General features: G+C 46.9%; 1 protein-coding gene across 4 annotated transcripts in view; it reads left to right on the top strand.

The window, feature by feature from the left end:
• The window catches only part of LOC135900387 (tripartite motif-containing protein 3-like), a 131256-nt gene that overhangs the window by 36546 nt on the left and 70800 nt on the right, over positions 1 to 23910 (top strand). For 3 of the 4 annotated variants that reach the window (XM_065429871.2, XM_065429870.1, XM_065429872.1), the window contains exon 2: positions 3886 to 4086. In XM_065429871.2, coding sequence (XP_065285943.1) covers positions 3974 to 4086 — 113 coding nt within the window. In that variant the 5' untranslated portion in view covers positions 3886 to 3973. Of the gene's footprint in view, positions 1 to 3885; positions 4087 to 23425; positions 23883 to 23910 lie in introns of those variants that run through there. The other variant, XM_065429875.2, reaches the window with a different exon arrangement.

The raw sequence follows: 23910 nt of genomic DNA, 5'->3' as shown, positions 1-23910 counted from the left end.
TATTCTCAGACAAATTAGTAATAAAAAGATCTAGGACTGTCTCGCATTCAAGTGCCACTCTCGTGGGTATGTTAATTGTATTTATGAAACCATTAGACAGTATGATAGTATTAAAGTCACGGCTGACAGAGCTTGTAGAACTGACGTCAATATTAAAGTCTCCCCCAGCAATTAATGTATACTTATTTTCTGTCATATATGAAAGGAATTGATCATAAAAATCAAGAAACTTTGCAATATCGCCATTTGGTGGACGATAACAAACTGAAAACACGTTATTGTTTGCACGTACACAAAGCATTTCATAATCAGGGTTCGTCTGGGTAAAGTAACCCAATAGCTGACATTCAAGGCTTTCGTAAACTAACAAAGCAACACCCCCACCACGGCCGTGCATGCGATTTAAATAAAATGTCCTGTAATTGGACAGTCTAAAGACGTCGCATTCGTTAGTGCTCCAAGTTTCAGTCAGCATTATGGCGGAGTATTGGAATGAAAATTCAGTGAAAAACTCTTCTAGGCACGAGACTTTATTTCTAATCGACCTCGCACTTTGGTGCACGCATCTGCATGAATTAGGAGGTAGCCGACATACAATGTCGTTTAGGTCATTTGGCAGATAATAATGGTGATTTGTCATTTAAGTTACTTTCACAAAGGAACATAACGGTGATTAGATTGCCTAGAGTCGGTTAAGGTCAACATCGCTCCCAATGTGAACAGCACGTGCTCCTTTCGTCTTCCGCACCAGAACTTTACCGTGGCTATACCAGACGTATTCGTAGCCTTTATCCTTAGCCATTTTCTTTGATTCTCGGAGCAGTTCCCCGCAGTGCCGCGTCAGAATCTCTTGAATGAAAACCATCGGGTCGGACTGTTTCAGATTACTTTTGTTCGTTAACCACGCATCCCTTGTTTGTTGCTGAACAAAGTGAAAAATTATTCCTGGTATTGTCTCTGGTCTTGCTGGTAGCCTATGAACAGATACCATGTCCGATTCGACCACATGGGGAACTTTAAGTTTGTCAGCGACTATGTTTAGTGGTGCAGTCAGGTTTTCATGCGGCACTACACGGACACCATGAATTTCCAAGTTCAGCCTTCTGCTTCTCTATTCTAGCTCATTTGTCTGTCGCTCAAGATCACTTTGTGCGGTTGCGCGAGTAGCATCTTTTGCCTCTAGTTCTGCTGCCTTCTTTCTTAGCTCTTTAATTTCATTGTCCTGGCGACTGATTGTTTTTTTAAGATCGTCAAATTTGTTTGACATGAACTGTAGACTGTGCTCCATCTTTTGAACCTTTTCTGTCAAAATCGGGACTTTCAAGCTTCTTAATAATGGAAGACAGAATTGCTTTCATATCTGAAGCATCATGGTTTTTATTTTATTTATTTATTTATTTATTTATTTATTTATTTATTTATTTATTTATTTATTTATTTATTTATTTATTTATTTATTTATTTATTTATTTATTTATTTATTTATTTATTTATTTATACATACTGCAGCGCAATTTGCGCTATCAGGAGTGGGTTAAGAAAATGTACAGAAAATGCATTGGGATATACAGCGGTAAACACAAGTGAACACTTTTTACAAAAGAGCACTCATGAAAGAATACACAAGAAGTTATACAAATGCTGCCAGGCATACCCATGCCTGATTATGCCCATACCCATGATTATGCATCTGGGATGGCGGTTGCAAAAATTTCGGATGAGCATGAGCGAATGGACCCAGGTAATGAATTACAGTCTTCGATTGAGCGGGGAAAAAAGCTGAATTTGAACATGTTAGTACGTGCGTAGTAGGGTATTAAGTTTAGGTCATGATGCCTTCTTGTTGATGATCCCGGTGCGAAGTTAATGTAATTATCATTTGAGAGCCTAACTAAAGAATTGGCAATGGAGTGCAAGAATTTTAATGATTCGACACGGCGACGAGAAGAGAGCGTGTTTAGGTTCAAGGAAGAAAGTGTTGAATAGGGCGAAAAGTCGCGATCGTAACGATGACATATAAATCGCACAGCTTTTTTCTGTATAGCCTCTAGTTTATTAATCTCTAACTGCTTATGCGGGCTCCAAACTACAGATGCATAATCAAGAACACGGTGGACTAGAGATTTCTACATTAGTAACTTTGTGTCTTTAGGAGATCGGGTTAGCGTTCGCCTCAAGTAACCTAACTTTTTTAGTGCTTTACTGCATATGTAGTCAATGTGTTTGGACCATGACATGTTATGCGTAAAAATGACACCAAGATACTTATACTCAGAAACCTTATCTACTGTACGGCCATTGGACGAGTAACTAAAAAGGGAGGGGGAAGATTTGTTGCAGAAAGACATCAGAACGGTTTTATTGAAATTAATGTTCATTTGCCAAGTGTTACACCAATCGCAAAACCGAGAAAACGACTTTTGAAGGCGATAATGATCATTAGAAGATTTAATCACTTCATATAGAACGCAGTCATCAACATAGAGACGGATGTTAGAAGAGCAGTGAAGTGGCAAATCGTTTATGTATAATAAAAAAAGAAGCGGCCCAAGGACGGAGCCTTGGGGCACACCTGATGTCACATCAACAGTAGCGGAGTCAGTCGAACTGTAAGAGACGAACTGGGAGCGAAATGAGAGAAAGCTTAAAATCCAGTTAACCAAATGAGGATTATTCAGTACAGCATTAAGTTCAGCAATAAGTTTAGAATGTAAAACGGTGTCAAATGCCGTCGTGAAATCTATAAAAATGGCATCAACCTGGTTGCCTACGTCAAGGTTAAATGAAATGTCATGCATGAACTCAACTAGCTGCGTTAACGTGCTAAAACCGCGCCTAAAACCATGTTGCATGTTAGACAGTAAATTATTTTATTCCAGAAAGAGCGTGATGTGCTTATGAATGATGTGTTCCAACATTTTGCATGACTGTGACGTCAGTGAAATTGGTCTGTAGTTTGACAAACACTGCTTATCTCCAGATTTATAAAGAGGGAGCACTTTGGCTAACTTCCATGAAGAATGTACAGTAGAGGATGATAAGGACTTTCTGAATAGGACTGACAGATATTTTGATGACCACAACGAATAACGAGCAAGGAACGCGTTGTGTATCCCGTCCGGACCGGTGCATTTCTTAACATCCAGGTTTAATATAAGGTTGAGGATGCCTTCGCAGTTTATCTCAACGTCACTGATTGCTTCAGAAGAAACTATATTCTTACTTTCTACGGAAGCTAATCCCGGACTACGGCAGGGCGGACACCGCCAAGTTTCCTTCTGTGCAGCATTTTTACCTTTGAAAGATTTTTCTGTGATTCCTGCACAGTTTCCTAAATGATACATGCGACGACATTCGCTACACTCTACAGCACAGTCGTCAGATATAGACAGATGACATGTTGAACACAATGTTGACATTGCAAGAAGCAAAATGTTTTCAAAATGTTTTCGGCAGTGGAAGCAGCAACAGCACTATGCAAAAAGTGTTTGACCTAATTACTGACCTGCGACAACGTGAAGACAGTGCCGAAAGTTAGCGGTGATTGCAGGGTGCTGCCGCCGCTGCCGAAATCAATCAATCAATCAATCAATCAATCAATCAATCAATCAATCAATCAATCAATCAATCAATCAATCAATCAATCAATCAATCAATCAATCAATCAATCAATCAATCAATCAATCAATCAATCAATCAATCAATCAATCAATCAATCAATCAGTAACTAAATAAATAAATGAATCGATCGATCGGTTGGTCAGTCAGTGAACAGTGTCCTCCGTGAAAGTATCCGGAGATTTTGCATTCAGACATTATACTCACTAGACATGCCAATTTTAAGTGCTCGTCGTTTTGCTCACTTCAAGTGTTCCTCATTTACAGACAAGTCGTCGTCAGCCGGGCCAGCCTGGAGTCCTGGTCCGGCGCTCCACAACTTCGGTGGTGGTGAAGCGCAGCAACTGTGCCAGCCATGCGTTTCGGCAAGGGCCGGCTGTTCGGCCGGAGAACCCCCGCTCCCGGCACCCCAGTCGCAGCGAGGAGGCATGCTAGAGCCGCTGCAAAGGCAAACGCGCCGAACACGAGGCAAGTGCAGAACGTTTCCTCCCGAAGATTGTGGGCGCAATCGCTATTTGAGGCTGCGCGTAATACGTCGCACCTTCACGTGTACGAATTAGGTGTACAGTGTTTGGTGCAGCGCTACACGGGCCAGCGCCAGCAACGACTACATATACGGGTCAGCGCTAGTGCATTTTGAAATCTTTGCGGACGCGCTGGAGCTTCCCTGGTACTTCAGTTGCTATGATGCTTTAGCTGCTGAGCACAAGTTTCATATTCGTAATCCACAACTTTCGCAGACTTCACATTCAGTCGCGTTTATTTATATAAGAAAACGTTCACGAAAAAAAATATATATTGCAATTAAACCATCAAGGGCTGGAGCATTTTTCATCAATGTGCGGGCAACTAGTGCTCTTTCTATACCTGCTGGATCAGCAGCATCTTTTCTGAGGCTGAGGCGCTATAACGTAAAACTATACCAAACTTTTCTATTCCAATTTTGCAATCAGCCTTCCGCGATTGGTCAAAAACTTTTTGGACCACCCCCCTTTCACCTGTCTGCCACGCGACGTCACGAAAACCGCGATAGCTCCCCATCTGATATAACGTGTACACACGAATTATGCATGATTTGACCGAACAAAAGAAAAATAGTTATTTCGGATTCGACGCTTCTTCGCCATTAGCCCTCGGCCATTGGTCAAAAGTTTTCGGGCTGCGCCCACTTCACCTGCCTCTCACGCGACGTCATAAAACCGCAGAAACTCACCGCGTCAAAGTGACGTGTACGCGATAAAGATGCATTAATATGCCGAACAAAACTGAATTTTCGTCTGAATAGCCGCAGGCTGCCCCGTTCCGAAAGGAATAAAAGATGGCTGCCGCGGATCGCTCAGGCACTGGCTACTCGCACCTGTCGAAGAGCATGGGTTTATTTGCGTGTAATAAAACTTCCTACGTGGCCGTGTAGCATTTTCGAACACTTTCGGCCCGTTTACGACCTCGTTCTGCCAACTCTCCTTTGCTGAGAATCCGTTTTAGCGTCATTCTTATGCTTCCTTTGCATGCCGCCGCGATTGCCGACGAGCCACCGCAAGCTCAATTAGGGAAAGCGGACCAATCGCAGACGCCGGCACCACCCTCTTCATCCGGTTATCGATTTTCAGTGCAGTGGCTCGGCCCTATCGAATCCCTCTCCACTTTAGCGTGCTCCTCGCCTCTTGTGAGCCAATTAGATAAGACAAACCGATCAGTGTAGGCAATGTGATTCGTTTTTCAAGCAAACAAAAGTGACCTCCTATGAACGAGGAGAGCGTTTGATTGGTCAGCTAAGAGAACCAGGCGGGTGACCGCCCGATGCTTGCGTCGGCGGTTCCGCAAATTTGACGTCAGGAAATTGTAATAAAAACACATTGGAATAGTTTTACGTTATAGGGCCCCTGCTTGGCTCTCGCTGAGCACCGGGCAAGGGCAGTAGCCACCCTCCCCCTTACGCCTAGGCCTGGTACCTTCCCACTGGTTCATGGCTCCTAATATTCCAGTCGTTACTTGTATTTTTACAAGACTAAAAAATTATTGACAATATTTGAATTGACCCCCTCCCTTATCCCTCCCCGAGCCCCTTATGGATAAGCTTCCCGGAGGCGAAAACAACAACAACAGCAACAACACTAATCTCTCCCCTCTGTCCTTTTTCGTTCCTGTATCCCCCATTCCTCACTGCAAAGTAGCAAACTAGACGTGCGTCGGATTAGCCTTTCTGCTTTTCCTCGCTTCTGTTTCTCTCTTTCTCTCTGTGGCAGCGTTAGTTCCACGTCCCGAGACTGCCGAGTGCATGTGGCGTGACGGGCTGCAGAAAAGTGGCGTCGATTAAGTGAAGCACACCGGTCAGGGTTGTTACGTTACACCAAGTGCAGCCCAAGGTGCAGTATGCCGGACAGACCGCGTCCGGCGGCATAGAAGGAAGCGATTGCATAGACCAAATAAGAAGTAGTGCGAAAAAATTACATGCCGACAAGAACGGCGAGAACAATCTCCATCATTAGTTACTTATGTAGGGTTTAATGGCGCGAAAGCAACTAGGGTTATGATTAACCAACCAAAATGCCACGGCATTGTAGGCGACGTTTACGTAGAAGCAACACCTTTCGTCACAAACAGGCAACATGTCGAAAGTTGGAAGTTAATACGTCACGTTCTACAATGAAAGTAACCATTAGGTTATTTCCGATCTTACTTTATTCAGTGTATTCATTCCTGAAGTCTGGAGGTTGCGCCCGGTTACCTCATTTGAGAACACCAATGAGAATGCCAGCGTCGCACGAACCAACCCTGCGCTCACAAAGTAACTCCGTGATGCTCAACTTGCTAGGATGACAGACTTTGAGAACCCTGCTTGCGTCCACTGGATTACTCCATTCGTGCTGATCTCCGCTCATCAGCCCTTTTGGTAGCCGTCCCTTTCCCCCAGGGTAGAGTAGCAGGCCAGAGCAAGCTATAGGTATCTTCTTTTCTGTAAATACATTTATCTCACTGTCGCTTCTTTCTCTTTCTATTCTTTTTTAGGGTGGAAACCAGAACCAGCCTTGGTTAACCTCCCTGCCTTTCTATCTATCCGTTCTCTTTCTCTAACAAACGGCCTGTAGCCATCGCAGCATACAAGGCAGTTTCTGCTATTTTATGCACTTAGAAGTGCATAATCTTAACACAAGCATGCAGCTCTGTACAGGGTGCGTTAATTCCACTGGACGAGACATTTCTATGTGAGCATCTTCGGTTTAGTATGCGCTACTGGAGGATCGAAACGACTGGCGTGCGTGAACCTCGGTGGTGTTCTTTTTTTTTCCTTTTTTATTGTTAGCAGTCGCCTTGATGCTACAGATTCGCCGATGGTGGTTTAAGGTAATCGCCTGTGACATAATAAGGTTCAGCAAGCACACTAACGTATGGACGCGCACTGAGCTCACAGGTGGCGCACTTGTTTCTTTTTCTCGACGCACGCATACGCGCGCTAACAGCGTTGATGCTTTCGATATTGACGGAGGCATGTGCACGCATAATTAAATGAAAAAGCTGGGTCAGCGTTCTTGCTATGCGTTATTAAAATGTTAAGTGCTATCGCAGGTGGACCCATAGATACGAACCGTTACCATATTTACCTTCGGGCGTGTGTCCTTGCTTCTTTCATCAAAACTTATTTATTCTACGGCGCAATTGTCTCGAATTTCGCCCGCTTTCTTTTTTCATATAGCTGAGGAAGAAAATGGCAACAAAACTAAATTAGGTAAATTACTTTCTTCCTAAGTTTGAGCCAGAGAATACTTCCGCGTACACGCGCGTACGCACTCACTTACGAACGCCGCAATCACTGTCCGGGCACAAGTTACCTTTAAGAATTTTCCTAAATTGCATCTGCTACTGACAAAGCGTGCGGTGCGTTTTCTAATAGGTCATATTTAATAAATTTACGGTTAAAGGAACCCTGAAACGATTTTGGCGATTTTGTACAAACGTATTGAATCGATAGAGTAGGTCCTTTTGATCATTAATCGACGCATCTAAGTGCTCCGCCTAAAGCGTGTAATTTATTAGAAGGTTTTAAAAATGTACATCGCTGCCGATCACGGCACATCGCTCGGTTGAATTTTAAGCCGCCCCTACCCCGTTGACGTCATTTACCCCAATGACGTTTGTAGGGCGAGCTATCCGACTGGCTGCCCAGGGTGCGTCATCGATAATGTTTCCAACTTTATGGTGAACAAATGTTGTTCGTAATAGTTGGAATGGTAGTTAATTTGCACAAGAACAATTTCTCATTACACTTAAGCACTTCTGGCACACATCAAGCGTCGTCTGCTTGTGTTACAACGTACTCCATTCTGCTACGAGAGCTCCGCGGTCAGAGTCGGTCTCAGTCTTTTCGTGAACACCATAATTCGGCTTTGTTGCGTTATGGGCTGCAAGCGTAGCGACTGGCAATATGTCAAACTGCGACATCATGCCCCTCTGCAAGGCAGCAGACGAGCGGACTGGCTGCAGCGCATTGGACTGCCGCTATCCGATTGGCGCGAAGATTTGCGCGTTTGCGGCTGTCACTTTACACCGGATGATTACTACCACAATAACGTTTCGCGAGTCCGGTATTCGGGTAAACGCAAGAGCAAGGAGACAGGGGCTGGCCGTTTGACCGTGTCGTTTCATGGGATGAGCAGAAGTGCAAATGTGAATCGTCTGCACGATGCAGCCACTTGGTGGCACAGAACTCGACCACACACAGTAGCAGTCACGATATGTATTCTTCTTCTTTGCTGCTGCTGCAAATTTTTCGCAGGAGTGTAATCATTGTTACGACTTTGCACCGCCGCACCACTATTACGACTTTGTGGTCCCGTAGCGCTCGTCACCCGTTTCGTGACAGAGCGTTGGTAGCGAAGACTCCGAGCCAGGCGTCGATGAGAATAACAAAAGGGACTTTATACACTATATACAGGTCATTATACAGGACATGAATGGGTCGGCACTGGGGCCGAGATCTCACAGCAAACGCGACTGTTCCCGCACGGCGACGTCCGGCGAAAACGCGTGACACATCTCACCCCAGTCGAGAGCGGCACTGTGCTCTCAGAGGGTTTTTCAGGCGGCGCGTCGCTGCTTTTATAATCCCCGAGGAACCATTGTCACTCAAACGGCCCAATACAAAGTCAGCACTCGGCGGTCGTCCGAGAGGTCCAACCAGCGACCGCGCTGGCCACACGGTTCAAAGTTCGCTCGCGCGGTGACCTCCAGGCAAAAGGAGGTGCGGCGCCGGGCTGTCTGGCACTTGGTGACACGTCTGAACAAGTTGCCCGCCGAGGCTTCTCCCGCAGGACACCTCTGCCTGACGGCTCAGCATCTTGACTTTTCAAGGGAGAATTTGGGCGCTCGCAGGATAAATTCTGCATCTTGCAGATTCGGAATCCGGGCTGGTGGTAATGGCACAACATCATCAACACGTTGTTTTTGTAAATGTTTAAAATGTTTTATACTTGGTTAGAGCAATATTAGCGCTTTGTTTCGCACGACTATTGTGGTTTGGAGAGGCTTCGCGCGCTCTCTCCCAGAGAACCGGAAGTTGACGACACGACGTGCCATCATGACGCAGAGCCAGTGAATGCGGAGCTTAGCGCCGATCACTCGGCGAACGAGATGAGGAGAAAATGCGTGAATATGGAGGAGGGTAACTTGTAATCGTCCGTAGCTCTCTTAATATGAGACGCTCCACACTAATTGGGTTGCGAATGATTAACTTTAGCTGTACCCTACGCGTCTGCAAAATTTGTCCGAACCGTTTCAGGGGCCCTTTAAGGTTGTTTAAAGGCCAACTGCAACGAAGTTTCACTTGGGCTAAATTGGCTATAAGTGCCTAGCGTATACTCTCAAAGTAACCTTGGCCGAACCGCAGGGCTGGTAATCGCCTAATTTTGTTGTTAGCAGCTATTAAGTAGCGCCTATGCAACGACGCGTGTACCTGGCGGCAAAGCGGTAGCGATGCGGATATGGCGCATATTGAAGAGCCGTACGCAACTGGGCTTCTTCGATTTTCCACGTCCGGCTACCCGCGGGCTGCCACAGCCAGGCAGAGCTTCGTCTTCTTGTTTCGATCTCGGGCAGCTCCGCCCGCGGCGCCACGCATTTCGCCGGGCGTTCGTTTTGCTCGGGCGGGATGGGATTTAGGTCTGGCTGCTCTCTGGAAGTGCTCTGGCTAGCAGACGAATGAGAGAGGCGACGGGCGCTCGCGGCCATCTTTGCGGCGACTTAACGGTTGGCAACGCGGGCGCTTGAGGACGATTGCGATTTTAAGAACTACCGTGTTCGGTCGTCAGTCCTCTGGCAAAAGAACACCGCATATCTTATACCCGTGTCTTACACCGTGATTTTTTAATATTTTCTTTAAACAGGTTAGCCAATGTTAACTAAGACACACGGTAAATGCTCTCTTGGGGTAGCATAGTTCAGACTGCGGAGGACAGCCCTTAGAGATGCGCACAGAAAAGAGCGACACTTACGCCTGCTATATTCATACGCTGACATACTAGCAGGCGTATGAGCTTGCATGCGAACATCAGAAGCAGTTCGGAGCCTATAGCTTTGAAGCAGTTATGTAGCTTAGTTGCTGAGAATTTTTTCCACGTGCCAAACAAAGATACGCACCCCATGGTCCATATTTCTAATGGGCCTCTTCGAATATCAATCTGTGACAGTTCCGGGCTGTCCGAGGCGCTGCATACGCGACGCTCGGTGGCTGAAAGCACTGCCTCCGGCAGTCCGGGACTGTCAAGAACGGATAATCGAAGAGGCCCAATGTATCCTTCCCACGTACTCGTCGCTTCATCATCGGCCCGTCTATCCTAGGCCGCGCTTTCACGACTCGGCAATACAGTACCACCCACCGTGGTTGCTCAGTGGCTTCGGCCATGGGCCTGCTAAGTATACCTGATCGCGGGACCAAATCGCGGCCGCGACGGTCGCATATCTACGGGGGCGAAATGTTAAAAAAATAAAAACTAACCGCGTACCGTGCATTGGATGCACGTTAAAAAACCTCAGGTGGTAGAAGTTAATCCTGAGACCCCCTCCCCACTATGGTGTACCTCATATTCAGATCATTCAGATCGTGGTTTCGGCACGTAAAACACCAGAATTAGTTTTTTAATTGCAGTAACAAATGTATTCCGCAGTGTTCCACAGATTAACAATCTTCCACCAGTTAACCGCGCGACGACGTGGAAGCGGTGAACATATCCCTGAAATACATTCTGCGTCGTTTACGTTTCAAATTCGAACACGCTTCATGCTAATAATCTCAAGAAAGAAAAAAAAAAGGAATGTTGTAAGAAAAAAAAAAAGCAAGAGACGCCGTGGTACATTCGCACAAGCGCTCACACTTAATGAGACTGGCTGCGTCTCCGGCACGCAAGGCGGTCACTTTTCGCCTTGGAAGTGTGGCACATCGCTCAAAACGCGGCGCGTATATCATATAGAGGTCAGCAGTATGACGGCGAGACGAAAATCAAACATTGCACGCCTGGTTCGACCTTTCCAGTCCCACTATCTATTTTATTCTCTCTCTCTCATCTCTCTCTGTTGTTTTGTTTGTTCTTTGCAATCGTCGCTGACATTCACCTCGCGGCGGAGATTTTCGGCGGCCTCATACGTGGCGCTCGTGCGCCAAGTCATTTCCCAACAAACCGACGTGGGCGATGAATCCTGCGCGCGGGCGGCCGAAAGGTTCTCGACGAAAAGGGGGGGTTCCGGTCTCTCCGTAAATTGCGAGTCGCTCCGCGCGCGCGCGTCTCCCGCTGCGCTATTTCGTTAAGCGCGTTGAAGCGCCGCGCTTGCTTGCATTTCGAGCGGTGCTGCGTCCGGTTCTATATAGATATATATCCTCCTCCTCGCGCGTACGAGCCGCGCGTCCGGCGCGGCGGGCCGCGCGCCACTCAAGAGCGAACCGCGCTTTCGTCGACGTCTTTTGAAGCCCGAAAACCCAGAGACCCAGTGACTGAGTCACATGCCGAACAGGGAGGCGGCGAGCGTCAGGCGAACCCGTCCGCTGCCGCCGCCGCCGACGGATGAGGGCCGCGCGCCGTCTGTCAAAGGCGCGCAGCAGAAGTGCATATGTGCAAGCTCTCTCGCTGCTGTAGCTTCGAGAGGCTAGCGGCGTCAGCCGCCGAAACAAGCCCTGTGAGGCAGGAGCCGTCTTGACCGCGAAATAGTGACGCACAAGTAAAAAGCGCGCGTACGCACGCACTTTCTCCATGGCTTTTCATTCGACCCCCCCCTCCCCCTTCGTGTCCCTCCCCCCCCCCCCCCCGCCTCCCAGCGGGGTTGCAGGGAGGGCAGAGGAGAAGAAACTGAAGGATCGCATGATCTAAACTGGCGCTTCTTATGTCATACACGTGTATTGTACAAGAGGAACAAACACATCTTTGACCCGAAGTCGGTTACATAGGCGTCCTGCGCTTGTTTGTTTCACTAGTATGGGGCGGACGTTATGTTATGCCACCACGAGGTGACGTTAAGGCGGAGAAGCCTCCAAGCAGTGCACAGTTTGAATAAATGTGGCAGTGGAAACGAGATATTGCGCAGTTTCGTTAGCTGCAAGCGTAATTAAATTCCCCGAACGAAAAACAATAAAAAGCGTTTCGAGTATATTCTGAACTTACGTATACGTATATACTTGCATCTGAATATAGGCCTTGTAACGTTTCTCGTCGATGACGCAGTTGCTTTACGGTAGGTTGTCAGTGTTAGGGTGCTCGTAGTATAAATTTTATTTCTGTTCGGGTGTTTTGGGCGGTGAGTCGGTCCGTCAGTCCAGCGCTCCACTGGTCTCTGCGGTTCGCTGGGCTTGATCGAGGGGAGCGCTCTGGATAGAACTTCGCTTGCAAGCCAAACCTCCCACTGCATGTCACTCGGCATGTCACTCGGCATGTCACTCGGCAGATGTGGCCGCTCCCAGCGTTACAGAAGCAAGGTTTGAGTACGGGCTAGTTGGTATTCCATGGTATCAATCGTCACTTACAGCGCATACATAGAGGAGGGACAAAAAATGACGGCGTAGACAAGCGCTGACTTCCAACTGATTTTTATTTTCAGAAACAAACGTATATACCCTGAAACACCAAGACAAAAGCGCCCTCTGCAAGCAGCAACCCGACATGAGAATGCATTCAGAATTTATTACCTAAGTTGAACGAGAGCGCATGTGCGACCTCAGGAAAACTAGTTCTTTGTCTGTTAGTGCGATTGATGGCTTACTAACCGAGTCGCCATCGGCAATCGCTGCTGCTTCAATGATAATTCTGGTACTTTCATTGGAATGCCTAGCTAAGATAGTCGTCTCCTCAAAAATTGGGACGCAGCCGCATTGTGCGCAGTGAACACCTAGGAAGCCTTCCCGCCCTTTGCGCACTTTATTGCTGTGTTCTTGTAACCTAACGTTAAGACATCTACCAGTCTGTCCTATATAAGACTTACCGCATTTCAGGGGTATCTTATACACTACACCTTTCGAACAACCTCTAAACTTCTTTCTACGATTAATGCTGCAAATACTACGTTTCTTAGCAGCAGGATTGGTTCTGGTTTCAGGGTATATACGTTTGTTTCTGAAAATAAAAATCAGTTGGAAGTCAGCGCTTCTTTACGTCGTCCTTTTTTGTCCTCCGTCTATGTATGCGCTGTAACTGACGATTGATACCCCGCGTTACAGACTGCTAGAAACAGCAGTAACAGCTAAAACAAACTTTAGCGAACAAAACTCCAGCGGTATATTTGAACGACACATGTGACAGGCACGTGTGAAACTCACGGATGCTTCGGAAAGCGCGTCGAACAGCGACAAACAATATGAGAAATGGTCAATGCTATCGTTCAACAAAAAAAATCTATAATTAAATTCTGGGGTTTTTACGTGCCAAAACCACGATCTGTTTATGAGGCACGCCGTATAGGATGGACTGCGGATTAATTTCGACCACCTGCGGTTCCTGAACTTGCATCTAAATCCATGAGTACGTGGGCTTTCTTTGCATTTCGCCCCGATCGGAACGCGGCCGCCGGGGTCGGGATCGTACCCGCAACCTCCATCAGCGCAGCGCCTTAGCCGCTAATTAAGCTGCAGCAGCGGTTAATGCTCGCCCTTATACTGTCAAGCGTCGATTAGTTTACTTCTTTCTGGGTGATCGCTTGGCGCAAGACAAGCCTACTGCGTATATAGAGGGGGGGGGGGGTTCTTAAATGTGCAGCACCCAGGACCTGCATATATATATATATATATATGCAGGTCCTGAGACACATAAATCTACCAGGACACATAAATACCCAAGAAAAGTGGCTGGGGAAACTGCGCCGCGGTAGCTCAACTGGTAGATCATCGCACGCGAAATGCGGAGGTTGTGGGTTTGGTTCCCACCTGCGGCAAGTTGTTTTTTTCATCCACTTTAATTTACATCAATTTATCGTTTCTTTATTTGATTTATTAGGCACAAGTAATTTCCCCTATGTTATCCTTGGTGTCAGTGTGTGTTGGCTTCTTATGATATGACTAATCAAAATCGGGCCCCTTGGTTAAATCCCTCTCTTCTCGTTTATATATATATATATATATATATATATGTATATATATATGTACACATCATGTGGCCGCTGCGTCTGTAGCGAAATTTTTTGTTTAATCACATTCTGCGCGCGATGTGTATAGTGTTGTATGCATTCTCGAATACCAGCATCGATTACCTTAAAAGGTGCGGTGATAGACTTATAAATAGTAGAGGGACTTGAGCCGTGAGTTCAGGAATTTTTTTATTTTATAATATACGAATGTCACATAGCTGGGCGGTAACAGCGTAAGGTTTGCAGTTGCTCGGAGATACTCAGATAATTTTTGCATGCCGCTTAACAACATAATTAGTCCTCATTAATTAATGAACTCTTAAGTATTACATAGAGATGAAAAGTGTCAATGAGAAAATTGTAGAGCAACATGAAAAACTCCCGATACAACTTTCTGTTGCTCAATACGTGCTACATGAAAGTGTTTTTCGCGAGCGTGCAACAAGCCTGCGAATAAAGTGCCTCGAGCGGCCACTAGCTTGCGCGGCAATTTTGCGTGCATTCGATAGAAAGAGAGAGAAAAAAAGAGATAAACTTTAATGCTGCACAACATTGCACGGGGGCACCTACCGTCGGCACGCCTCAGTCCGAGGCCTACGAATCATTTTACACCGCACAAGCTAAAAGGGTAGTCTCCTTAATAAGCGCGAGCGATAGCTTTCTTCTTGCTTTGACCGAATAGCTAATTAATCAAGTGTGGCACATTACAGAACTTGCGCAGAGATTCAGTTGAAGAGGTATAATTCTGTAAACTTTGCGGTCAAATCTGCGATGTTGGCGAGCCCACACCAGAGTTCGAGCTGATACGGATGAACATTCTCAATTGGACTCACATCGCACTGTTAGCATTGCTAGGAGAGCCAGCTTTACAGGCTGCCTCCATGTAGCACGTAGCGAGGCTCTCGCTGGTACGCGGCCATGACAGTCGCTCGGCGCCGCGCAATGACACGAAAGTCCGCAGATGGACAGAGGTAGTCACGGACGAGGCGACAGAAAGTGCCTGGCAGCCGGTTAAAAGCATTAACGGACACGGTCGCGTGCGGCTTCGCTCCTCGGAGACGTCTGACAGCATTTTTGTCTATTTCTTCTCGCTTCGTTTCTCGGACGGGTGCTTAGGAAGCTTCGCCGTTTTCCCTTTTTTTTTGTCCCCCCGCGTTGTCTTTTGCACGGCGCGTCCACCGCGTGCGTGTATGCGTGTACCGCACGGGTCCAATTCTGGCGTATTGCGTCACACAAAGCGATGCGTAAGCCACGCTTATCAAGCGCGCCATGCGTGCTTGCATGCTGCGGCGTCGAAGTAGGGGCCACGCGGCCTGCCTTCCGAAGCTGGACGACGACCCCTCGAGCGCGATGACCTTCCGCCTTCTCGCTGCGGCTTCGCGAGTTTCTTGGACGCTGGCTCGTTTGCTTGCTTCGCGTCCGCGTCCGCGTCGTTGACGCCTTCTGCGGACGAGAATAGTGATGACTTACGCGCGGTCACTGGGCCGGCACTGTAGGCGCTCGCAGCTGTAGGTGGGCGCGTCTAGAGCTTTCTCGAAGAGATACAATCTCCGAAGCTGCGTTGAGAGAATGGCCCGAGGAACGGCGTGGCGTACCCGGCGACGGCTGTGGCACGCATGCGCTCGGCCGCATTTTTCGGAGTGGGAGGCCATGCCGGACGCGTCGGCCGCTCAGAGAGAGATAGCCCGTAGTCCACGTGGAACGTGTATTTAGGAGCGGAGAACCATCGGGCCCGATGTTCGAAGGGGTCGTGACACGGCCGATGTGTTGTCGGAGGAGGAGGGAAACAAACCGAGCGAAATGAAAACGGTGACGAGTGAGCCTGAGCAGGCATCGCTTACGCAATAATCTTCTCTTTTCGTTCGTTCATTTCTTGCCCGTCTTTTTGTTCGCTTTGAAGACGCTTTCGAGGATGAAAAGACGCTTTGAAGAAAAACGATAGGATTTGTCATAACGAATTTGAAAGCGTCGCGAGAATTTCGGAACGGTCGTGAATCAGGAAATGTACCTAGGCGGGAGATTGCACGGTCTGTGCATTTGTGTGCATGCGCTTCTTTGCGTGCGTTGTGTGTGTGTGTGTGTGCGTGCGTGCGTGTGTGTGTGTGTGTGTGTGTGTGCGTGTGTGCGTGTGTGCGTGTGTGCGTGTGTGTGTGTGTGTGTGTGTGTGTGTGTGTGTGTGTGTGTGTGTGTGTGTGTGTGTGTGTGTGTGTGTGTGTGTGTGTGTGTGTGTGTGTGTGTGTGTGTGTGTGTGTGTGTGTGTGTGTGTGTGTGTGTGTGTGTGTGTGTGTGTGTGTGTGTGTGTGTGTGTGTGTGTGTGTGTGTTCGTTCTCGTGAATCTTGTGCTGTGTGCGGGTTTACGGATTACTACACGAGACTTACCTTGGACGCGTCACACCTGCCACCGATACCACACAATTTCAAGTATCGTCAACTGCCGTGCCTTGTATCACGCCAACGATGTCAGGGCATTAGGCTTTAAATATGTTTTCGTGACCTTCGTAGTATCAGATCGGACTGCATGACGTGCCAGCCTGGAGGGCATGAAAGATTTTCACCGCAGGCTCACAAATTAGCACAAACGCCTGGTTGTCGTTCGAAAGAAGAAAACGTGAATAGTATTCTTTCTTTTATTCTCAGAATTGTCGCAGAACGTTCGAAACTTTCAGGGCACTCTAAGCGCACCTTGAGACTAGACCATTGTCTGTCGACACGATTTTCACATGCCGCCGACAGAAGACAGAAGACATCGCAGGTGAAGGCGACGAAGGGACTACTTCGGTTTTTGAAAGAGACGGTATTGGACAAGCGGCTGTGGCAGTGATTTCACGTACTACGCCAGATTGATGGACTCTAACGGATGATGAGTGTGTGCTGTGCTATGTGCTCTCTCTCTCTCTTCCCCTTCCCCATCTTTCATCGCCCCCATTCCTCTCCCATGTGTAGGGTAGGAAACCGGTTAAGCTAAAGTGGTTAACCTTCCTGCCTTTCCTTCTCCACTTTTTCCTTCCTTCAGCGCACTATAGCGCGCTAAATAGGCTTCAAGTATGTCGTTACTCCTTCGCAATGAAGTTACTTTGGCAGTATAACTGTATTACTTCATAAATGTGTTCGCGCTTTTCGAATTCTTAAAAGACACGTATTTCATTATGGCAAATATTTATTTTCAGCCAACGTGGCCGGGGTAGGAGGGGCGACTATATTTCTTCAACTATGGGACTAAAAACTGAATTGAATTTAGTTTTACAAGCAGTTAGCAATCGTGGAAAATATTACGGCCGTTGAGACAGCACTTTAACCAACCAAACTCACGTTCATCGCAAGTGGGTGGTAGGAAGGGATACAGAAAAAGAATTAAAGGCATGAGGGCAACTAGGTTTCACCTTGTTTGCTACTCTGCGATGGGTGAGTATGAAGCGGGAAGTAGAAAAGAAGAAGAAAAAGTTGTAGAAGTGATGCCATAATACGGCGTTCACTGCGCGATTAAAAGTGGTTGCAGAGCCCATTCGTCTTTGAATATCGCAGCAGTGCTCTGATGGCTTTCCGTGTGGATGATGGTCAGTTCCATGGTTCCAGTACGGCGGCCGCATTTCGATGGGGGCGAAATGCGAAAACACCCGTGTGCTTAGATTTAGGTGCACGTTAAAGAACCCCAGGTGGTCAAAATTTCCGGAGTCCTCCACTACGGCGTGCCTCATAATCAGAAAGTGGTTTTGGCACGTAAAATCACAAATATTATTATTATGGTTACAGTATGTTTTCGCCTGCGAGCGCTCTCTCGTCCAGTAGGCTTAAAGCAGGATTCAAATTGAGTCATTTGTCACCAAAATAAGCGAAGTACATGAGGATATGTTCTATGGTATTGCACGAGGCACTGTCCATCATGTCGACGCGAAAATAGCGGACGTATGCAAACGCGACGCTCAATCACAATGGACACAACAAAGTTGCGTCACATCGAGAGAGACTAAATGACACTGGAAGGAGAAACGAAAGCTCAAGAGAATAGTCACAAGTTTACTCCCTACCACCGATACAGAATTCCACAGAATACAAAAAAGAAACGAAGATTTTTTGCAGGGCGTATTTGGCTGATGCCGCGAAAACACGAGGGCGCAGTCGTACATAATGTGGTGCAGAGCTCGCCGACGACCGGACAAGTATGCGAGACCTTCTCAAAGCTGGTTCTTTGATGAATTTGCCGGTGCGATCGTTGCGCTTTCGCGTATGCGGGCGACACAGCCGGGGCGTGGTCACCGACGCACAATGCTGGAAGATTCAAGCCCGCGTGACCGTCGTCCGCACGGGAGTCGAAGCCTGCGCAGCGTATTACAAGCGCGGACTGCAGTGTAGTGCCCTTCGTCCTGTGCCGCGTATTTCCCGCCTCTCCGGACGCATTCGCAAGGAACAATGGCCGCTCTTTCTCGCGCATCTTTGTGCGCATGCATTCCCACACGGGTCGCGGTTTGCGTTCGCCGCCACGGTCACGAATCGATGCCACGGCCAAAAATGAGAAAAAGAAGACCGCGAAGGAGGAAGAACAGAAGGCGCGGCGGGCGGAGGCCTTGCGTTGTGCTCAGTCGGCATCGGGCGGTTGATTGACCCGTTGAACTTGACTCCCACGCTTCGGGAGTGGTTGCTAGCGTCGGAATAGGAGCGCGCATTCATACATCTCGCGAGTGCGATGACCCCGTTTGATTATTCGCGCTCAATAGTGCATTGTCTTCGCGACAAATTACTGGCTGTGCATAATTTCTGTACCATGCGTATACATTGTCTCCTCTGTTCCTTGGGACAATGAAACAGCTTATGCGTGTGATGACTCTCGCATGATGGTGGGGGAACGATGCCGCAGCGGCGTCGCGCTGTCTCGCGCACCGTCTGGCTCAGGCAAGCCGTGAATTTCTTTGAGAAGGAAAACAGCCAGAAAACAAAAGGCCACGAATGTAGTCTCGGTGCGACGACAGGTCACCTTTACTGTAAAGCAGGGTACACGAGGTTGTCTTTACAATAACTGATAGTGAACAATATGAAGAGACTCAAGCTGGAGGGGAACATGGTGAAACATCACGGGCCAATAATATTGATACGGAACAGCAACGGATGGGGGCCGCCTCAGCGTGGCAGCAGCGAACAGGAGGAGGAAGACAAGTTCGTGCCGCTTGCTAGTCGATCGCCATCTTGTTTGCGCTTGCACTAGCATTGGAAATATACCATGAAGCTAAGCTGATTCCCGAGTTGCACGTAACACGCGTGCGTGTAACTTGTGGAGGCTGCCTCATTATGATTGATTTATCCAAGTCGTCTCTCTCTCCCTCTCTCTCTTACTCAGGATATTTGCCGCAAGGCATATGTAATTAAAAATGAACGAAAGGGGCATAAGGCAGCCAGCCCTTTGTGATGCGGGTACTGCAGCAATGAGTTAGCGCATTTGTTGTCCGTTATCCAAAATCGCGATTAACAGGCCTTACCACAATTGGCCTGAAAGGTTCAAATTAACGAAACCTAAATGAAAAAAAAGGAAGACACGTCATTTATCACATATGAGATTTCGAAATACACTTATCTGAATGGACGTGCAGCTAAGTGAGTACAAGGCTTAGTTCGCGACCTTCTACGCTATAGCCAGGATTCCAGGCAAATGCTTCTGTAGTTATGCACGCCACTACGCCTTTCTCAGCGCTACCCCTCAAAAATATTTAATATGTGACGCCAGTATACCTGCAGTAGGATGCCATCGTACCGACGTCACCAAGGGCAACGTTTACCCCGTAATTACAGCCTAAGGCCGCATTATTTTCTCTCCTCGTTCTCCTAACGGTACTGCACACGAAAGGCACGGATAGCGGCTGCGCGACGCTTGATTCATCGTTCATACCGCTGTTGTTCACATCGCGTTGTGTTGCGGCCTCAGTGAGCAACGACGCGTGGGGCGTTGGCAACGAAATAAGCCGGCGGCACCCAAATGTTGTTGTAATTGGCACCTTCTAATAATAATAAACACACACAAAGAGGCCCAAAGAAATTTATCTACATATAAAGCGACGTGCTGACAGGCATTCGGGCATGCCTTTTTGTAGTGTTTGCGTGCCAACATGTCTGAAACCCTTGAACCTGCAAGCGCTACGTGGCAGTATGACAAGCGTCTGCGTTTGTAGACATATGTCAGACCAGAACGGCTTAAGTCATCGCCTTTCTTGTTACTTCGGTCTTGATAAAAATTCTTCTTTTTCGGTTCGTTTAGATTTGTCTTTCTCTGCACTGCCATGAATATCAGCTCCATAATGTGGAATACTCTCACAGACATAGGTAAGCAAACTGAAGCCAAAACACACAGTCAGACATGGGGAAAAAAATGAGAAAGTATGTGAATCGTAGGCTCACAAAATATAAGATAGATAGATAGATAGATAGATAGATAGATAGATAGATAGATAGATAGATAGATAGATAGATAGATAGATAGATAGATAGATAGATAGATAGATAGATAGATAGATAGATAGATAGATAGATAGATAGATAGATAGATAGATAGATAGATAGATAGATAGATAGATAGATAGATAGATAGATAGATAGATAGATAGATAGATAGATAGATAGATAGATAGATAGATAGATAGATAGAAACATTATGCGCGGCAAGTGTGTGAAGAACTTTTTTTCGCACGCTTATGCAAAAGGATGTTGCGTATGAGTCCTTGATAATAAGTATATTATTTATTTAGTTTCTTACTGTAAAGATTACGTGTTTTATACAAAAATGTTTTTTACAGCAAAAAAAAAGAAAGAAAGACAACCAAGAACGAAAGAAAGAAAAAAAGCCACCCGCCATCTTAAGCGAAGCAGTTGTACATACAGGGTATGATTTTTAGCTGCACCAAATTTTAAGAAATTGCTTGGGCTAGATAACAGAATTATAACCCTTGACCTAAATTACTCGATCAGGCGGCCATTACTTCTACGAGAAATGCTTAATTCAGTAATTAACATAATTGCACTAATTGGCTTTTAATGAAAAAATTGTAAGGCACATATTTTAATCTGCGAATTGTAGCTAGTGAGTTCGCAAGGCCTATTCATTTGGAAAGAATTCTCAGGACTGCACCAGTTTCGAGATGTTCATTTTCAAAGTGTTCGACGAATTACATTGGCGTTCCAGTTTCTTTTGTGGTTCAACGCATAAAAGAGCATTTTTAAAGATAGTAACTGGAACGGCAGTGCATTTGGTCGGTCACTAAAAATATAACATCTCGAAACTAGTTCAGTCCAGATAATTCGTTCCAAGTGGATACGCCTTGCGAAATCAGCGTAGATTGAAATAGATACCGTAAGTCAATTAATTTAAAGAGAAATGCCTAATTTAGTAGAGCAATTATGTTAATTATTCAATTAAGCATTTTGATTTCTCGCAGAAGTAATGGCCACCTCATTGAGTAATTTAGATAAAGGGTTAGAATTATGCTATCTGCCACAAACAATCTTTAAAAAAAAATGTAGTACAACTAAAAAAAATGGTAGGCGACCATAATCTTTGACTTAGGTGTCTCTTAGTGGCAATCGCACCTCTGCGTTGTGTGTTCTTTAGGTTAACTGTGTTTGGTTAACTGTGTTTTGGCGTGCGATAATAAGAGATTTTTACTTAATTCTAATTATTCCGGACACTTCAGTAATTCACCTTTTTACTAAACTTATGCTCTGATATCATATGTACAAGGGAATCCATGACTTTTGTGCTGTACTATATTTTTCTATTTTTTTTTCTGATTTTTGAAAATTTCGTCCCCGGTCATCTCAATGATTTCTAATTATTCCAGACACTTCAATAACTCAACTTGTAACTAGACTTATGCTCTGATATCATATCCATAACAAAACTCACGATTTTGTACCATACTATTTCTTTTTCTGCTATTTTTTTTCTGATTTATTCTCGGGAAAAGCGAAACAAGTACAAACGTGCCAATATGCGCTGATATACGAAAATAAAGCTACGCTAAATATCGTCGATAAATCAATTTAGACTGCTGATGTATTTTTTCTGAGCATTACACTTGCATTTGTTTAGCAAACTAGTTTCGATTACCAGCGAGAGAAGATTAAGCTGAAACAGCCTCTTACAAAATTTCACATCCACACCGCAAGCCCTGCATGGTCGGCGAGGTCTCATGTTTTAGTGCATGTTTGCGCACTTGGGCCGCTTCTGCGTACATGAAGAAAATAGAAGGCAGGGGCAACCTTGGACAGAAGTGGTCACTGCGCCTCGTTGAGACCCTCGTTGCAACTGTTGAGAAGCGTGACGTCTTTTTCGGCAGTGGGGTGGCACAGTGATAAGTGGTTGGAGTGGACGAAGAACTTCGTCGAGTCAGCTAGGATCATTTGAGAATGCGAGGGTGAGTCTGTGATTCCGTTAGCAGGTATTCTTACGATATCGAAGGTCTCTGAACTACAGTCCCGTGCAAAGGATATAAAAGTCTGTGACATAATGGGCAACCTGTGCTTTTAAAGGTATTTACACAGAAGATTTGGGTTCAGTTGCGAGGGTGAAGGACGTGAAATAGTCTTCAACCGAATGGGCGTGCACAGGACAGCGTAGAAGTACTCGAAGGGGAACAGAAAAGTAAACTAAAAGACAATCAACTCGCGTGTACGCGATGCTGGCGGCAGCTCCAGATGGGGCAGTTGTCCTTGTCAGGCTGCGAGCTCGATACGTTGCTTCGTTCGCGTTTCAACGCTTTCTGCCGAACCTTTAGGAACACAGGGAGATACTGGCCTCCCTATAACGAAGAATTCGTGGCTCGGAATGCAAGTCAGAGTCAAATAAAGAAGACCATAATGATCCGACAATAACAACGATAACAGAGTGAACATCTTCTTCAAATACACGTTCAGGAAACTGCAGGAATAAATTACTGTTGATTGAAATATTAAGACAGCTTTTGATTACGGCAAATGAGAAGCCCGTATATCGGCGCAGCCCTGCGCGCGCGACTGCGATGGGGACGCTTCTGTCGAGGCTCGCACGAATCCATAGTCCACGCCAAAACTTCCGAAGTAACGGTAAATGCGCGCGCACGCGTCGAAGCGAGCGATTGCACTTGTGTATGTCCCTCATGACGGACGCTTCTAAATACGGCGTCGCGCGCACGCAATCGCGCCGCCACGGCACGCCGTGCCTTCGCCGCTGGCAGATTAACCGCGAGCGTTTCGCGCAGACAGCTCGCATGCAGCAGGAAGCCGCACCAGCGCGAAGCTCTCTGCAGCGCCGGCCTTAATTACCGCAAGGTCGGTGCGGCCGCGGGCTCTTCGCGGCGGCTATCGTCGTGGAGGCAGCGGCGGCGTGCGTTCTCACAAGGACGCTGCGCGGGCGCGTCTTCGTAGAAGCCCCGAGGATCGGAGCCCCGCCGCCGTCTTTGCCTCGTGCGGGAATCGTCGTGTGTATACCTTTGGGCAGCACGCGCGGACGCCTCTTTCTCCGCCTATTTCCTATTCCGCGCGCATCCCTCACCCCGAAGCAGACGCAGTGAGCTCGTCAGTATGTGAAAATAATACTTTCCCGCTTGGCTCATCATCGCGCGTCCGTCGTCGTCGTTCCGTCTCGGCGTTCCTTTTGTGTTCGTTGGACAGCCTCCAAGAGCAGCGCCAGAAGCAGCGGATTCAAACTAAAGGTCAGCCCACCTTCCGCCCATCCTTCAT

Source organism: Dermacentor albipictus, chromosome 1 (genome assembly GCF_038994185.2).
Source record: "Dermacentor albipictus isolate Rhodes 1998 colony chromosome 1, USDA_Dalb.pri_finalv2, whole genome shotgun sequence".
In the NCBI taxonomy this organism is placed as follows: Eukaryota; Metazoa; Arthropoda; class Arachnida; order Ixodida; family Ixodidae; genus Dermacentor; species Dermacentor albipictus.
The sequence above is the reverse complement of the archived record's forward strand: the minus strand, read 5'-3'. Positions and strand labels throughout refer to the sequence as shown.